The 18,967-nt window shown below is 40.7% G+C and overlaps 1 protein-coding gene across 2 annotated transcripts in view; it reads left to right on the forward strand.

Annotated features, from left to right (window-relative positions):
- The window catches only part of PPARGC1A (PPARG coactivator 1 alpha), a 663,751-nt gene that overhangs the window by 557,181 nt on the left and 87,603 nt on the right, over positions 1–18,967 (forward strand). Inside the window, exons 1-2 of one of the 2 annotated variants that reach the window (XM_059674337.1) lie at positions 5,305–5,477; positions 10,555–10,734. In XM_059674337.1, the coding sequence (XP_059530320.1) occupies positions 5,430–5,477; positions 10,555–10,734 (228 nt within the window). In that variant the 5' untranslated portion in view covers positions 5,305–5,429. Of the gene's footprint in view, positions 1–5,304; positions 5,478–10,554; positions 10,735–18,967 lie in introns of those variants that run through there. The other variant, XM_059674345.1, reaches the window with a different exon arrangement.

Genomic DNA, 18,967 nt, shown 5'->3' on the forward strand with positions numbered 1-18,967 from the left:
ATAGAATTTCTGGATGCACAGGATACCCATTTTAAACATGTTTGATACACATTAGCTGCTTGTCCTCTAGAAAAAAGCGTACCCATTTTTTTATTGTTCCAGTAGCATCTATTTTTGATTGAGCTGTAAGTGTGGGGGTCAGTCTTAGAAATGGTCTTCTGGGTATAGGATTCTACTTCAAAAATCCCCTATCTATTTTGGATATAGCAAACATAAAATAAGATTTGATGTGTCATCCAAAATTTAGCTTAGACCTTAAGCTAATTGCTTCTCAAGATGTGAGTTTATTTTCTTTCTACATCATATTTTTAGGATATATATATTGGCTCTGTTAGAGTGAAATTCAAATATCAAAGTGTTGGAAAAATGTACAACACAAAGAAAAGCAAAATAACCAAAACTTTACCAAGGCTTGTCTAGGGAGATTTAAAAATAAAAAAGAATTTAAAAAAGCTTCACTTATTTAAGTCTTCCAGTTCGAAACTAGTTGAAAAATACAATTTTCTATCCTAAAACAACTTAAATTCATTAGGGCCCAAGTTCTAGAAATAAGCACCAGGGGTAAATGTTTGACTAACAAATATTATTTTAAATGTAAGAATTCGTGTACTTCGGTTTTTTCTGGCCTCCACTAACTGCAATTGGGGGATAAAATATCTTTGTTAGTAAGCGAACTGCTCTGTTTTTTTTTTTTTTTTAGGTTCAGTAGCACTTTAAATTTTTAAATAGCACCAAACTTAATAAAATATGATGTGTTTTATTTTCAGTTTTAGTAAAGAAACATTGCTAAATAATCCTGTGAACATTTCTTGTCTTAATAATCAATAACTCACTTCATTATAGGTGAAATAACCTGAAATAATTAAGGTAACTGGAAATGTCTGTAGATGCACAAATAAAGGAGTGTTAAACATCAGACAAAATCAGATTTTAACCATCTTTTTTTTTTAAAATCTCTTATCTATGGGCCTAATAAGCATACTTCTTGCTTTCTGTTTAGATTAGTCCAATTGACTGCAACTGGAATTAATTTTCATGTTAATTTTTGTTTTAATGTGAAAAATCCCAAAGGTAGATCTTGAGATTCCCATTAAAATACAGGCTGACTCAGTTGCGTAGAGCTGTTCTGCAGGAAGTTTCATTGGAGATGAGAGGTGGTTACTGAGGTTGTCTATTACCTCCAGTTTATGAAAAATAAACAAATAAATGGATGCTAGGGGCATTACAGCTGCCCACTGACTCTCTATTTGTTTTCCCCAAGGTGCTTTTGTGTAAAATTGTGTATTTGATTTTAGAGTGTTCATAGGCTAGAGGGTTTTGTTAATATCCTACCTTGTTACCATCTTTGGTGCTCTGCACAGCCTCAGCTTCCAACATGTCCCAGAGGCTCAGAGCCTGTGCTCAGAAACTGACATGGGATATTGGGATAAATTAAATCCTAAGTATTTAAAGCAAGCAATTGAATGCCTGTTAGTAATGATTAACTTTAGAAATATTAGCAATTCTTGGAAGATCGCTTTCTTTTCTGGAAGAATGCTAGACAGACAGTATTCCCAGGAATGTTTCCAGTTATATAAAGTTGCCCCAGGAGTCTTTGCAGGGCTTTTGATGGGGGAATGAATATTATTTTGATGTATGAAACTTAAATTCTTCCTAGAAGGGGTTTCAGGAATCTGTATGCTCTTTTCAGCTACTATCAACACTCTTGCTCTTATTTTTTGCTGTTGTAAAATGGGTACACAGATCATTTTGATTGAGTTGCTTTGAAGACAAAATGGATTGAGATGTGGTATATTAGATACTGATTTTAATGTCTATCACATGCAAGCTCTAGTGTATCTGTTTCTTCCTTGAAAAGTTTTAGCTTAAGCTTATCCTTTTATTGTTTATTGTAAGTTTATTAATGATGGGCAAAGGTATTCATATTAATAGGTCTTTAATTCTGTGTTGTCACCTATGTGCAACAGTGACATCAAAATCAGTTGTCTTTGCTATTGTCTACCTGTGTATTTGAATCCTGTGTATTTGGGTTTGATTGTATTTCAGTGTTAGAAGTGGGCAGGTTGTCTGAAATATGGAGGGTGGGCAAGTCTGTCATTTTGGGCAGGAGTAGAGAAGGAAATGAAAATCTTATATACTTGGTCAGATTTTTTTGTTATGAAATTAAATTATTCTCCTGAAGGTTTATTTTCTCTCTTGTCATTAACTCTAAGGATAGATTCTCTTGCCTCTACCCATTTCGGAGCTTTGGGAAATGTTAACTGAACCATCGAAGGGAGAGATTCCATCAGGGTTGATTCTAAACTCTGTGTAGATATGAAACATTATGGGCTCTCAACAGATGTTAATAAACACCTCCTTCTATTGTTGAGACAAAATGGGGTTGATTTGGGTGTGATCTGTAGTGGTTAATGAGAGAAACTTGTCCCTAAATAGGCTATGTTTTAAGGAGAAGAGAAATCTGGACATTGCGTGAAGGAACATTATTTTTTCCTATCAACTTATTCTCTGTCTTTAAGGTCTGTCATTCCCCCTAAAATTGTGAGCTCCCTTGTGTTCATGTCATATGCCTTCTTGGCAGTCCTTGTAATGCTTTGCCGTGGACACAGTAAGGTTTCAATAGATCCTTGTTGATTGAAACTAAACGTTTGGAAATCTTGGAGGCAGAGTTGAAGAAGGGGTGAAAGGAGGGTTGCGGGGAGGGAGGAAGAGAACAGTCAAGGCAGACACACAATTAAATATAGAAACTGCCTGGGAAGCCAGAAAAGACCACGGTTGGGAAGCAACTAACCATTTATGCTCTCCTGAGAAAAGAGAAAACAAACAAACAAACAAAAAAACAAAGAAACTAGACAGAAGAGACATTTTAATCTGAAGAGCTAATTAAGCAAATTATAAGACCTTTAAAAGATCCCTGTCCTTAGAGTTGTACTTTTTAGACTAAAAAGATAATGGAAGGTGCTCCAAATTTTCCCAAGAATCTATTTATATTTTGGTTGGTACAATAATAGAAATTAGAGGGAAAAACACAATATGCTGTAGTTTATAAATCACTTGAATGATTTGGCTCCTACTAACCCTCTTTGTGATGGTAAAGGCAAAAAACCCCTCCAAAAACATATAAAAGGACCTCTGGTTTCATGTGCTGATTTGATTAAGGAAAAGTGGAATTGGGTGGCAAAAAAACAAATAAGAAAACCCCAACAACACAATGTGAACAGGTAAAAATGTCAAAAACAATAATACAAAATGTTCCAGTGTAAAGAACTTATCTAAAAGGTGTGAATGGGATTTTTTAAAGATGTAATGGAAGCCTCACATTCAATGCACACAATGGAAAGTGTCAGGGAATATCACAACACAGGGATCACTTGATAATAATTACTAAACATCAACTCTTCTTGGTCAAGTGACCAAAATTATTTCACAGTTGACTGTGTTGAGGGTAGGGCAAATGACCTTTCCCATGCATTTTAATAATTTACTGTAGTTTTACATTAAATCAGAATATAATTTTGAAGAAAATTAGTGTTATTTTTTTTGTGGTGAGTGCAGAGTAATGCCATTAATTGCATGCATAAAAGCCTTCCCGAGGTTATATTTTCCTGTTCTATCTTGATTTAGAAAATTAAAACTACAATAATTTTCCACTATTTGTAAGAAGGAAAATGTGCCAGTCAAATGTATTCAGCTAACTATAAAGTGCCAAAGCTTTTTATGTCCAATAATGACAAACTGTCAGTTTCATAGTGTTATTTAGGAATTTACTAGCAACTTGTTGCAGTTTTCAGAAGTACACAAATCTCTTATAATACATGTGGTCTGAAAGAGGAAGCAGCCTGATTTGTTGTTGTTGTTTTTGTTTTTCTTTCTTTCACTTTAATATTTGAGGAACTTTATATTTAAAATAGGTGTTAGAGCAAATTACCATTTTTTTCTTCACAAGGAGATGAACAATAGAGAACATATAAAATTAACCTCAAAAGTATAGGAGTTTAAGTTGATAGTGCTTTAAAAATTATGTTTAGATACCTGGGGACGCTTTTCAGATAACTTATTTATCAGGAAAATAATTGAGCTGATTTTAAAAGTATACTGGGCTTAAGATTTTATAAAAAACATATACATTCACAAATACATACACATGTATTCATTTGCCTGGAACTTGCAAGAGTTAAATCAGACCACTAGAGTGTTGTGGAAGGTGTTTTTTGCTGGTGTCTGGTACCTTGAGTTTGTTATGTATTCAATGTGTAGTATCATCATAAAACAGTTGCACCTGCATTAGCCCTCATTGTCTCAGGGTAGAAGCTGGGGGGAAAAAATTAAAAAGCTCAAGAAATGAGTATCTCTGCTAATAGCGTGTCGGTATTTTTCCTCACTCCATGGACATTCTTGATCTCAAATGCAAACTGCACAACCCAGGGCACTGGGGTTGGAATCCAGTGTTTATTCAAAAAGGCACCCTAAGGCAGTCAGAGAGGAAATGCTACATGTATTAAAAAAAAAAAAAAGGAGCCTAGAAACTAAGCTGATCTGGACACAGAAACCTTGGCTGTATTTACGAACACTTGTTTTCTGGGAGCCTAGGAGAGAAATGGAAAGAATCAGAAGGGACCCGAAAGGGTGGTATTTTGTTGCCTGTTCTCCTTATAAGGAGCATATCAAACTGCAGTGACACTTCAGGCACTGGTGTCCCTGCCACGGGGACAGCCAATTTCTGGGCGGAGGAGTTTGTTTATATCTTAACAAATACAGGCTGTTTTGTTGATTAAACAAGCCAAAAAAAATGCATGCCCCATTCTCTGCTTTCCAACACTTCTCACAATTAGAAAATGTCTCATAAAAAATGCATCATGAAATAAGCTCTTGTCTTTAGTCCCAAACAGAGCTGGAGTCCCCTTGGAGGTCTTAGAATTCTAGTCCTTTGGGGAGTACGCGCTGTAGCTAAGAATATAGTTACTCTGTCTTGAAACAGGGAGCTTTGCCCCTTGCTTGTTTTGGAAGGAAAATAAATTAAAAAAAGATTGCAAGGGATTTTAGTTATTATATGGCCAGGGCTCCGTTTAGAGTCTGTGGCATTCAAAGCTGGCTTTAATCGCAGCAGGATGCTCAAAGCCTCCAAAAGTCCAAGTGTTCCCTTTCTTTCTTTCTTCTTTCCGTTTTTTTTTTGCCTTACTTCACTGAGGCAGAGGGCTGCCTTTGAGTGACGTCACGAGTTTGAGCAGCAAGCTGCACAGGAGAAGGGAGGCTGGGTGAGTGACAGCCCAGCCTACTTTTTAATAGCTTTGTCATGTGACTGGGGACTGTAGTAAGACAGGTGCCTTCAGTTCACTCTCAGTAAGGGGCTGGTTGCCTGCATGAGTGTGTGCTCTGTGTCACTGTGAATTGGAGTTGAAAAAGCTTGACTGGCGTCATTCAGGAGCTGGATGGCGTGGGACATGTGCAACCAGGACTCTGTATGGAGTGACATCGAGGTGAGCTGGGGCTGGGCTCGGCAGGCATTGCAGCCAGGACTGAAGCTTTCCTCGCGATGCAATTATTCCTGTAAGGGGGGAAGGGCTTGGGCGAATAGGGGTGGTAGAAAAGTAGTCCGGGCAGGAGCGTTTGGAAAGGAATCTTAATCTTATCTTAACTCCAATAAGTTTGCTATTTTAAGGTGGCCCTGGGATGCCACGAGCAAATCAAAGCTTAGCTGCTGTCATCCGTATCTGTTGCAGTTGGAAACTCTTTCCATGTGCCTTTGGCTCTGTTTCTACTCATATGCAATATTTATGCTCCAAGATATTGATATGAATCAGAAAGCTGAAGTCTTTCCAGTGGTATTTAGTGGCCTGGTTGGAAAAATGCCATTTCTATTTATAATAAGATGAAGATAAAAATATTAAAATGGATGTGCTCAAATAGAGTCAGTTTTGACTCCAGACTGGATTTTTTTCTCTCTCATTTCTCTGTGTTCATCCGATAGAAAACTCAAAAATCCTAAATAATCCTGCTGGGCTATTTTAGATTGCTTTGCTTACAGAACACAGAACAACGAAGCTGATTCCTTTAAAACTCCTCTGTGTGTGTGGTTGAAAGGTTTGGCCAGCAAATAGAAAAAAACAAAAAAGTAAGGTGCAAGGTTTTCCATTAGCATCGGTGGCAGGGAAGCCAATGGTTAAATCTCGCTGTACCACGGAGAGCTGCCTGAAGCCGGGGAGAGAATAGAGTTTATGCAGGACTGTGTGTGGAGCTGCTCGCTGCTTGTGTAAAAATAGACGGCGATACATCAATTCCACAGTCTCTGCTGGCTCCAATTCATACCGGGAAAAGCAAGCCGTTTCCTCGTAATCTCTGGAGTCTGGAGTGACTGGCGGGGGGTCGAGGACCTGGCATGTTTGCATTCCGCACAGTGCAATGTTCTCGGAAAGTTTGGGCAACTTGGGAAACAAGTGAAACTTTCTGTGGACTCTGGTGAGATGGAACCGAATTGAGGTGCACGGGGGATCCGAGCTGCGAACAATGAACCTGGCACAGTACTGCGAGTGCTTCCTCTGGGTAGCTGGGGGCACGTAGGGTAAGGGGGAGGGTCGAGCGCCACACGTGATTTGATTGAATAAGATGTTCATGTGGTGCAGCGATACACATCTAAAGTGAAAATAATTTGGCCCAGGCCGTCTGCGAGTGCATTTTTCCTATCTAGCCAGGCATGCCCTGGATTCTTAACTCTTTGCTGGGTTTGCAAATGTGGGCTCGGTGTGCCCTCCCTGCGTTGGCAGGTCGTATTTGCGGATTGCAGTGGTTCTTATGTTGTTGTGATTTCCCGGGAAGGTGGGATAGATATGGATAATGCATAGGTCCTGGAGCTATTATGAGTCAGGGTTCTAAGTGGCGTCCAAGTCCTAATTGTCTTGGAGTAGCTGGCATGTCCTGTGGGTGCTTGTCTGGCCGTTGCCGTGGGTCTCAGCTGCTGTAGTTTCATTTTTCCGTCATGTATTATTCCTGATGCTGCTGGGAGTCGATGGGGGAACGAGATCATACGGAAACACGGCACATTTGCTTTAATCATTGGAATTCCTGGAGTCATTTTAAACAAGCGACAGAACCATGTAGGACAGTGGCCCGTTCCTTTTTGTCTCGAGGAGGAGGTGAGGTCTCAGGCTAATTGTCCAGCCGGGGATTGAGTTGTCGGTTGGCTGCGACTGGCCGGTCACTTTTTCGTTGCACGGTAGGCAGCAAGCTGCTGGGAGCCTGGCGCTGGCCACGGCAGCCCTGGGAATCACCTCCGCCAGTCTGACATATTACCAGCAGCAGGTAGCGTAGGCAGCTTTCATTTTTTGAATCATTAATGTTTGCTGTCATCCTAAAACGTATGATGCCCTTTTGCACATAATGACAGGATAGCGCGTTGGTTAATAAAGGCCTGTACCGCTACGGCTACTCGGAGTCCCCGGTGTTTCACAGTTTAATACGAGATGATGTGCACTAAGGTTACTGAGATTGATAGAGACGATTCACACGACATACACTCGCTAAGACTGTCATTCTGAACTGCCCCCTTCCTGTACCCTCTCCCCTGTCTTGACTTTTTTTTTTTTTTAAAAAAAAAGAAGTGTGATTCTTTTTTCATTAACATAATTAATGTGGCCAAGTCCACCCTTTCTTCTCTCTCTCTCTCTCTTTAAAATTTACCATCCACGGCACAAAAAAACCTCCGAAAGGTTAATGGAGAATTATACTTAATTATAATGATTCATTATCATCAGTGCAGTTAAGCTAATTTATTGTCTGCTCCTTAACTAAGAGAAAAGTCTGTTGGGGTGAAATAACGTACAATAATTAGCCTTTTGTGTTTAGTAACCGCTTTATCCTCTTAAATCTTCTTATAAAATTCAGGCTACGGTAGTGAAATAGCTGTCATAGCTACAGAGAGCCAGGAGAGTGTGGGTCCCTCCCTGCCATAAAGCACACCTGTTACAGATGTATAGGGAAGCAGTAAATAGCAGCACAGCAGATGAGGGCATCTACAGGGCCCGGACTGGTAGGTCCGGCACCCTCCAAGGGCCACACATAAATGAATAACAGGAATACTTGCTACCGCTAATGTGTTTTAGATCATCAGGAGAATGCCCCATTCAGAAGCACTGATTTTATGAGCATGTCAACAGTGGCAAGAGCAAGGGCTCATTTTTCAATCATAACATAAAAGCGAAAATGAGAAAGGGGGGGGGTAAAGGGGGAAGAAAAGGAAGAAGTAGGTGAATGACAGCACAGTAAAACACACCAAAAAAATTGATCTGATCTTTTCTTTTTCATGGTTTTCAAAAGTAACTTAAAAATGCATATTTTTGAAAGATAGAAGGGTTTTGAACGAGCCATGCCTAGCGAGGGCAGTTAGAGAGAAAAATAGCAAGAGGTTGCCCCCAGTTGGTGGGACAGACACCTCAGCATTCCAGAGCAGGTTTCTAAGTCATGCTCTGCACAGCGGGAACTTGAGACAGATCTAGAGATCTGATGTTTCCTAACTTTAATTTTCGTTGTTGCTCTTTTGGTGTCTCTCTCTCTCTCTCTCTCTCTCTCTCTCTGTGTGTGTGTGTGTGTGTGTGTGTGTGTGTGTGTGTGTGTGTGTGTGTTTAAGGACTATCCCCCAGTGAAATCCTAGTAGTTTTTGTACCACTAAGAAAGTTCTCCGCTGGTCTCTGAATTGGTCATGGTGTGGAAGGGTTAACACGGTGTGTTTGTGCTTAGAGGATAAGCAGTGAGGGAAGTGTTACACCCAAAACAAACCACGAACATTGCACTAGAATGAAATCACTTCAGCCCAGCCTCCGCTCACATATCACCCTCGTCGAGTATGTTGACCTGTAACTTTGGCCTAACTCAGATAATAAAAAAAGGGAAGACCAATAAAATGATCAGGAGAGAGTTCTGATGTGGAGAGCAAGGCTGTTTCTTTGCATTGCCTCTGTGCCTGCCGTGTGGGATCTCACTGGGGCCTGGGGTCTTATGGATTTCCAAGTACCTTCCTGCCTCCCCTGGCCCACTTCTGGCTCCATTACCCACTAGCTGGTTCCTCCGATAACCCTGCTGCATGCAACCCGTGTAAAGCCGCCTGCCAGGGACAACAGGGGTGCTCGAGAGCAGGATCTGCATACAACTTATTTTATTCAAAATCTAAATGTCAAGCAGGATCTTCAGCTTGATGCCCAACTGCTGCCTGGATGTGAATGACTTCACAACATCTCTCAAAACCCCCAAAGGCAGGGCCAGGAGGGTGCCACTTGAGATTGGGCACCTGCTGGTTTAGACACCTTGGCATGCGGTCGGATAGAGTCCCATGTGTCTGGCATCACGAGATCCCTGCAGTAGGAAGTTTCTGTGGGGTTCTTCATTGTGTGCAGTGAGGAAACAGCGGTCAGATGGCCAGTTCCAGATTAGAATACGACCTCTTTGGCAAAGGGGTCCACTTTCCTCCAAAAGCCACAGTGAGGGACCGTAAAAAGACCACCTCCTCCACGCAAGGCCAGTCTAAGGTGGCCTGGGTGACAAGCAGCCCAGCCACAGTAGAGCATAGTTTAAACCTATTAATATATCAAAATCATTTTTGAAATGCCAAAAAAAGTTGCTTTGGATTCACTTATAGTTTAGGAATACATGAATGATAAAAAATAATATGGTTGTGATATGCTATTGTGATTTTCCTTTCCAGATGTCAGGTGATCGCAAATCTCTCTCTCTCTCTCTCTCTCTCTCTCTCTCTCTCTCTCTCTCTTTCTCTCTCTCACACATACACACACACACACACACACACACACACACACACACACACGATTTGTGTGTTAGACATAGTGAAAGATATAAAGGTCTTTTTAGGAAAAAAAATAAGATTTTTGTCTTTTATCGCAAGGAACTTGATTATGACCTGTTTGAGATGAAGTTCAGAAGTTCATGAAAAGTCAAGTGAGACTAAAAGATTTAAGTCACAATGCAAGAGAACCATGGACAAGTTAGAGGACTTGGTATAATTAGTTTCTAAATGAATTATATGGATGATGATGGTTTAAAGGAGCGCACATGGAGAAAGTGTGCCTAGTAGGGTTCTTATATTCTAGTTTTCATGTAGCAGTTATTTATTCAGTGCCTGTTATCGGTGATGTCAATTCCAAGGTAAAATGAAATCTGTATCCTTCCCTCAAAGGGATTATCCTTGCAGGGTAGAGTGAAATTTTACATGTAGTTAAGCAGAAAATAATTTGAAACTTGCTAAGTGCTGACTATCAAAGGGGCCCAAACCAATCTAGTTGACTTGTAACTGGAAGAACTAGAGAAGGCTTTGTGGAAGCATGGATTTAGAGGTAGAATTTTGGAGCGAATGGATCAGGCAAAGTACCCTTTGGGAGCAAAGTGCATTAAAGAAATTGGGATTTTTTTTTTCCTAGGGACTGAAACCCTGGAAACCAGCTTTGGTGGTGTCGTTGCATTAACTAGGCTTAATTCCTCTCACATGCTATTGCAGTTTAATAAATTCCTGAAGTTAATGAGGGTTTTTTTCTTTCCTCCTGCCTCCTGCAGTGTGCTGCTCTGGTTGGTGAAGACCAGCCTCTTTGCCCAGATCTTCCTGAACTTGACCTTTCTGAACTCGACGTGAACGACTTGGATACAGACAGCTTTCTGGGTGGACTCAAGTGGTGCAGTGACCAATCAGAAATAATATCCAATCAGTATAACAATGAGCCTTCGAACATATTTGAGGTAAGGACACCCTTTGGTGGAAATTAATTTCTCACTGAACTTGGCTTGGGCCAGATGAGCACGATTATTATTGGTCTGAAAACATAATAACTTCTTACACTGCTGTCCTCAAAAGGCTTTTTATCACCGTTAGGCACTTCCTATTTTGTGAAAAACTGCTTGGGACACACATGGATTTTTCTTTTTAAGTTAAGGGGCTAAGGACCCACAACAGAGTAGGGTGCATTAAACTATGTTGAAACACTAAGGGATTGTGAAAGAATTAGTGACAAAGAATAACAAAAGTCTAAACCTGTTTATCCTTATTTACCACAGAAAATGGTACCTAGTATAAATTAATGCAAAAGAAGGCATTTCTTTTTAACCAAGGGGTTAGATGTCTACCTTTAATTTGTTTTAAAACTAGGTGAGCAATTTATTATTATATTATTGACCATACCTCTGATGTCTATATATCTTAGAAACTTCAAACCCAACTGCTCTAATATTTACTTATACATTTGTCGAAATTTACTACCTTTTCAGTTGTAAAAATTGCCTCCCAGGCTCTATACTCTTAGTATAAATCTACCCTATAATAAAAAATATTAACACACCCTATTAAAGTGTTACTTTGAGGAAAAAAATTCTTTCTCACATAATTGGTACTCATTGACTCAAGAGTAAATGGTTTCCTATAAGGACAACCATTGAGTACGATGGTAAGTGAATTGAATATACGTTATCAAATCCATTAGTTTCCAGTAGCACCACCACCATCATCAGCTAACAGGTTCTACCTACTGTGTGCCAGACTCCATACAAAGCACTTTGAATGTATTTTTATCCACCAGCGGAGACATTTCTTACACTTCAATGTTATCTGGTTGAAAGATCGAGTCATTAGGAAAACCCATTTTATAATATTTAACGAGTGCTTCTAGCAACCAGCACATAGAAGCGCTGATTGAATAATGAGTGAATGATGAATATAGACATGTTAATAACAATCATAGCAATAACAAAATGGCCAGATTTTGGAACACTTGTGCTTGATGTATGTCATCTGACTCATCCCTCCAAACAGCCCATTGCTTAGGCACTGGTATTGCCATTTCCATTTTGCATCTATAGACACTGAGTCTCAGGAAGGTGAGGTGATTTCCCCCAAGTCACACAGTTGACAAATAAAGAGCTGGGAATTGAACCCCTCAATTTATCTGACTTTAAAGTCGATATCATTTATAAAAATAGAGTAACAGTGAATTTGGGTGACAGCCATCCTTTACAAAGACATATCAAGCTGTTTCTTTGCTCAATATATTTAAAAATAGAACAGAATCTTTCCTCTCAGTGTTGGTTGACATGAGCAGGGAGAGCTGGTCAGCTGAGGTGGCTGTAGGTTCTGCCGACGGCTCAGATTCTGTAATATGTCTGGGGCCTTACATGGGCCTGAGTAGAGGCCTTAAGGTGCTGGAGGCAGGGCTGGGGAGGAGGAATAGGGGGGAGGAAATGCTGAAGGTCTGTGGTTAGTTACACTTTCCCAGGCTTCTCAGCCGGGTCTTAGAGAGTTCATGTGAGGACAGGGCTGGTTAGAACTGGTAAAATGAACATTCCTCATTCAGTACACTTGTCAGGTTGCAGGCTCATTTTAAGTCATGCTGCATTAAATAAACAGTACTTTTGAAAATGTCCATCTCCATAGACTCTTATCTGAAAATCGGCTATTCCGTATTGGGCAAATGCCATGCATTTTGTAGATGGTGGTTCTGGAATAAATAAAAGGTGTATGTGGTGAGGTGGCATGGTAGTCAATGCCTCCCTGGTAGGCTGGTTTCAAAAGAGACAACTTTCTCCACGACCTCACGTCCCCATATTTCATGCTGTAGCCCCTGCATAAGGTAGTCCTCATTTACACCCTGGGAGACTTAGTTCAGTAACTAGTTTGTTATCTATAGATCTTATTCTATGCAAAGACATACTTTTGTGTTTTCCTATATAAGTTTATACCACTGATTGAATTATTTTCAGTGCTCTAAGACACACGGTTCATTTTTTTATTCTATCCTTGGGTTATTTTAGCCCAATGGTTCTCAACTAAAGGCAGTTTTGCACCCCTGAAAACATTTAGCGATGCCTGGAGACCTTTTTCATTGTCGGGACTAGGGGCAGGGGCTGCTACTGGCATTTACTGGGTGGAGACCAGGGATGTTGCTCAGTATCCTACAATGCACAGAACAGCGCAGCCCCCACAACAAAGAACTATGTAGCTGCAAGTGACAACGTTGCTAAAGTTGAGAAATCCTGCACACACAAAAACAAAAGAAAAAGTTGTTGAAAGTTCCCTCCATAAAACATTGAAGATGAATTGGTCAGATTTCCTAGACAAAATACAGTTCAGGTAATAGAATCAGAAGCTATACAAAGTAATCAAGACGCCTGGGACCTCAGGATTGATGTGTCAAGAATTCTCTTGGTGTCAGACAGCAAAAGTGAGTGTTAGATAAACACCTCCTCAGAGTTTTCTCTGATGTCACAGGACCGTTGTTCTTTGTTTGTGCAAAGGGTAAGGCCATATGCAGCAGCACCGTGACAAACAGCAGCAGCTTCCCCGGCATTTGCGTAAAGCCAATGCCTCTACTCTTTGCCCTCTAGTGCTAAATTCAGACGTCTTTTCCTCTAATGGGGCGGCGGGGGGGGAACAGACACGTTGAGCTTAGGTGTAATTCTAAAATTGTGTCTCCTCCCCTCTGAAGAAGGACCATGTGCAGCAAAATAACCCTTGAGTGGCCGAGGCATTGTGCTCAGTTCCCAGAGCCTGTGCCTTTAAACCTCCGACCGCGGACTTCAACCTGCGCTTCCTTCCCTCCAGTTCCCAAAACCCTGCCTCATCACATTTGTGAAGGCCTTGTACTGAGCAAGCCAAAAACAGTCACGGCCTCTGCCACCTCTGATCTGCCAATAACAAGCAGTCTCTACCTCGGATTCTGAGAATAAAATAAGGCCCTAGAGTTGCACCCTCTCCCCTGACTCACGGATGACACCACTGGCACAGGGTTTCTGAAGTCAAATCAAAGCAGAAAGAAAGGGATATTTAGAGCTACAGACAGTAGAATGTTAAAGGCAGAATGTTAAAATCCTGGGAGTAACTAGGCATTTCTTCGTCTGGCTTATTCCATACTTTCGAATCTAAGTTTAATTTTTATGTAACGTTAGAAGGAGAAAATAAAAAGGATGGCATTGAATGTCACAATTAAGAAAAGAGTGAATTCCTGAGTGGGAGCAAGGTGTGCCAACACGTATTTGTACACGTGGGTTGAGTAACTATACACACAAACAACGCTCTCTGCTTGCACAGCCTGTGCTTGGATGTGCACATGCAGGTAACCAGGTCTGATTCAGAAGCCACTTAGAAAACCAGGACACGAGGCCCAGCGGTGCAGCCTCCAGTGAATCCGACCCATGTGTCAGGAAAACAGGATACTGTCCCTGGACTGGCTGGGAGCAAGATTTATGTTTCAGAAATATTGCAACATAACTTCCTTCCCTGTCTTGCCTTTGTGCTTTGTTTGAAGGAAGAGAATAAAGGACTGTTTTTACCACATGGCACTGTGTAGAGATGGGTGGCATAGGGTTAGTGTAAATAACACAGTGCCCCTTCTGCATCCCCGTGAGCCACCTTGCCCCTGCTTTATTTTAATATCTGCTTTAATGGGCATCTTTCATTCATTTTTACTTAAGAATGCAGCTACTTGGGGTTCTTTAGAACAAGGTGAATGAGAATGTCGTTATCTCATAGTATGTTCTGAAGCCTGCCTTTGCCAGTGGGGAGAGAAGGGCTCGTAGCTGTAGCCAGCACTCACCCTGGGCAATTACTTAACTCTCAGTAAGGTCTGATACTGTGAACGTTTACAGGACAAAAAGTGGGGAGCAGTGTCCTGTTAGTTGTCTGTAAGTTATTCTCTGTATGCCACCAAAAGAATGCTGGCTTAAAGCTTTCAAGAATATTTGATCATCTTGATAGAAATATAGATTTTACATTCCTTCTTTAGACTTTCAATTCTATTCTGTTTCTTTCTAAAATGGGCATATGTGCTGTACTTACCAGTGAGTTCCAAACAATCTTGGCTAGTCTATGGACTGTGAGCATTTTGGGGGTCGGGAACCTGCTTGTCTTATTCACTGACATTTTCCTAGACATTTTCTTAGAAAACAGCACAAAGTGCTCAATAAATATGTGCAGCATAATGAATGAGTTGACCATCATGTATTTTTAATGGCGTGGACTGCATTAGGTAATATGAAGATTACCTATAAACCACTAACAGTCTGTTTCCTAATGATCAAAGTTTGGGAGGCCAAATGAAAAAAAATGTGAAACAATTAGCAAACAATGCAGGACTAGGTGCGTGTGCGTGTGTGTGTGCGTGTGTGTGTGTGTGTGTGTGTGTGTGTGTTAGCTAAGTAGGGAATTGGTAAGAATAATGTCACCAAGGCTGATAAGAGAATTAAAGTGAAATGATTTCATAGAGGGAGATGAGGAGCTTGGTTTACTCAAACTAAAATATACATTCCCGGGAACATAGGAGTAGCAGTGCATTTGGATTTGGGGTGGGTACAAAATATAAGCTGGCATGAGAACCCAGTTAAAAATATTTAGAGTTTCTATGGTATGTAGGACTTAGGGTGTCCTTAGAGAGTTTTTTAAGCAGCAGATTCATATAATGGAGCTGGTACTTAAGAGTGATAATTCCAATAGCTGCAAGAACTATGGTCAAGCAGATAGTAGGGGAAATGAAACATCAGGCCCAGCCACATTCCCAGCCCTATGTGAGGCAGGTACAGGGAAGGGACAAGGTGACAGCAGAAGGGATAGTGTCTAGGGAACAAAGACTTGAAATACCTTGAAGGAAAATTCCATCAGCCCTGATGAATATGAGTTGGGTTAGGGAGGGAGGTGAAAAGAATGCTAACTCAAAAATGTTCCAAAGAGAATCAGAACTTCATGGCTGGCTTCCTGGTTAAGTTTCTACCCACCTTCAGGAGTTGAAGTACTTTCTTAGACTCCTGAATCCTTTTACAAAGGGGCTCTCCATCTCCCTGCTGCCTAGGGGCAGAACATTTTTAACCCAATCCACCAATTTGCATGGTGTCTGCTTTTTCTCACTTGTCTCCTTGGAGGAAATTCTGCAGCCTTCCATGGTAATGAATTCCTGCTTCTAACTGTGCTGCGGTCCGACAGACTTTTCTATGAATGGCAAACCTCTCGGAATTTTAACAAAACAAACAGAGCAAATGAAGCCTATGTAGAAACCATCTCACGTGAATTCAGTCATCAGAGGCATAAATTCTCCTCTGTTACGTAGAGAGACTGACTTAACTTACAATAATCGCTTTGGCAAGATTTCTGGAATTTCCAATTTGCAATCAATAAATGTTTGTCATTTAAATTAAATTTACAGCCCACCACCAGATTTTTGCCACACTTGGTAATGACACTTATGGAGCACATAGACTTCAAGTTAGAAAATAATAGCCATTTAAGTGGGGAGATAATTGGCTGTAACATAAGAACATTGAAGAATGTTGAAACTCATGGAGACTTATGGAGTATTTAAAAAATTTATGTTGTACTTATCTTTGCATTTGTAGTCTACCACAAAATTCCAAATTCTGGGAATAAATCAGCGAGATGCTCATCCCGAAGAGTCACAAATCAGAGAGCAACGATCTGCCCCAGCCTGTGTGCTGCTTAGTTGCACATTCTCCTGTCGGCTTATCTTGCGGGGAGTCGAAATAGTTTTGTTCCGGTGTGTGTGTGTGTGTGTGCTCACACCTCTGTTAAAGGAGGCTTTAGACTTCTTGGCTTGATAACATCTGCCTTATCTTGGGAACATCTGGTTTATCACCCTATTTCTCCCCCGCCATTATGCTGACCACTGGAAAAATACGGCTTGGGCGTCCTGACCCATGGTGTTATGTCTGTTGGCATCAACCCCTACGAATAAATAGCAAGTCACAGGGTGCTGGTTACATGACCATCTCTCACCATCACGAACTTTCCTGGCGGGTGCTTCCGTGAATATAGGTTGTGGTTATAAGAGATGAGATTGTCTGCTGTTTTTTTTCGTGGAAGTCGATCCAGTTCTTAGCCATTTGCAATTTTGGAAAGTGAGAATCTGTATGTTTGATTAGGCACACTGATTGTAGAGCCTACTGTTTTGTGCTTTTCTGGGTAAAGACCAAACTATTTTGTGGCAAATACTCTGGACACTGCAAGAAATTTGTGAACCATTTTAGGGGCCTGTTGTAGGCTTTTCCCACCTCCTGGACTCTCCACGAGGTCATCTCAATAAAAATCACTCCAGTTGGATATCTTTGAGGCCAGAAAAATGCAGACTCACATTCACAAGGAGGAAAACTTGGAGAGGAATCAGGAAAAGAGTGGTTCATTGCCTCTTGATTTACTTCGAAGATATTAGACTCCATTAAAGTAATCATGAATCAGGATGCTGCATGGGACAGACTGTCTATTTGTATAGCAACGGTGTGGTAACCTTATACATATTCTGTGTCTATTTGTCTCTGTCCCCTGCCTACATACAATGTCGTGGAAAGACAGCCCAGCAGATGGCTCACCTCTGAATGAGATCAACACACAAAGCAGATAAAAAGATGAACACGAGAGACCGCCTTGTTAAGCCAAATCACTCCCTCTGTGCTCCATACCCCAGCTTTACATTTTTAACAAGGTTAATTTGTCCCTATAATTATGCACCTATTCTTTTACCAGCAGAAACTTTTATTGTGAGTTTTATGGCATGAATTGCCTGTGGTGTAAAACCATTTTGTAAGGACCCTTTTCTCCCATCTTTTTTAGCCTCTCAGGTTACTTTCAACTCAGTACGCACTGAGGTCTAGAATTTGAAAGCAGAGCTGGGTGCTGTGTTTTACCGGTGCCTGCTTAAAGATGCTGAATTACAAGCAGCTAGAATGAGAGCAAGGGAAAGGGGTGAGAGATACACAATGAAATACACATTCATATTCTTGGCAAGAGCAACATTTTACGAAGACAAATGACTTCTTATCCATGATGTCATTTGTCGCAAAACAATGATAGGAGATACTTTCATGCCTTTTTCTAGTCCAAAATAATGTAATAACTTGCATAGTTTCAGGTTCTAAACACTAATACTTTGTAGACCTGCCCATCTCCATTACTACTGCAAGTTATTCATTCAAGGTTTGTGGCAGGATGGATTAATGAATTACCAAATCTTGCGTAAAATGACTTGGCCTGACTTTTAAACAACTGCCTTCTTTTTCTTTTTCTGGACAGTCTCATGATTGGTGTTAATGGGCTCTAGATACCAAACCCCCTGTAGATTGTTTTTTGTTTTTCCCCCAGAAGTAACTTCCTTAAGTATTTCTCCTACTTTCTCAATCTCTCTCAAACTTCTGCTCAGTGGGTGGCAGTCACTTCAAGGGGGTCCAAGCAGGCTGGTAGGGCAGGAGGAAGGAGAAGACTCAGTCGCCAAATCCTTGGTGGCCGGTGCCCTGCCTTGTGCCAAATCAGCAAGATTTATCAGAGCCTGGTCTTTGGCACCACAGGGTGCAGAGTCAGTTCCTTGGCGTTTCTCACTCTGTAGGTGTAGCTGGAGCTCGGGACTTTGAAGGAAAGCCTCAGAGCTATTTGCAAAGTGCCGGTGCTTAGTGAATACTAAATTACACTTAGGAAATAGTCTACTGCTAGCAGTTATACTTCATTTTTATTCTTGACACAGACACCTAAATCAGAGAACAGTAACATTTCAGAGATTATGGAAGCAGTTTGGGTATGTTCCAACACCATAATAGGATCAGAATTTTCAGGCCTTTTGTATTATTACCAATAGTCACTTAGCTTCTACTGCAGTGTACTTTGTAGGGAATTACAGCTTTTACTAAAAAGATTAAAATGCTATTATGCAAATGATTGCAGTATGTTATTATGTTTACAAATTAACATCCATGGCTCAACACACAAATTAACTATTTTATCTATGTTATTAAGGATTTAATAAATAATGGTTAATAAAAATGGGTAGCTCGGAACACTTAATAGGAAACAATTGTGATTTAACACAGAGCTTGAGCACTGCATTTAATGTTCTAGGTGATATAGTGGTAAAATAAAGTTGAGCAAAGCACAGAGAGGAACGGGGGCCGTGTGAACTGCAGAGTGGCCTGTCTGCCACGCCGATGACCATGAACT

Source organism: Myotis daubentonii, chromosome 1 (genome assembly GCF_963259705.1).
Source record: "Myotis daubentonii chromosome 1, mMyoDau2.1, whole genome shotgun sequence".
NCBI lineage: Eukaryota > Metazoa > Chordata > Mammalia > Chiroptera > Vespertilionidae > Myotis > Myotis daubentonii.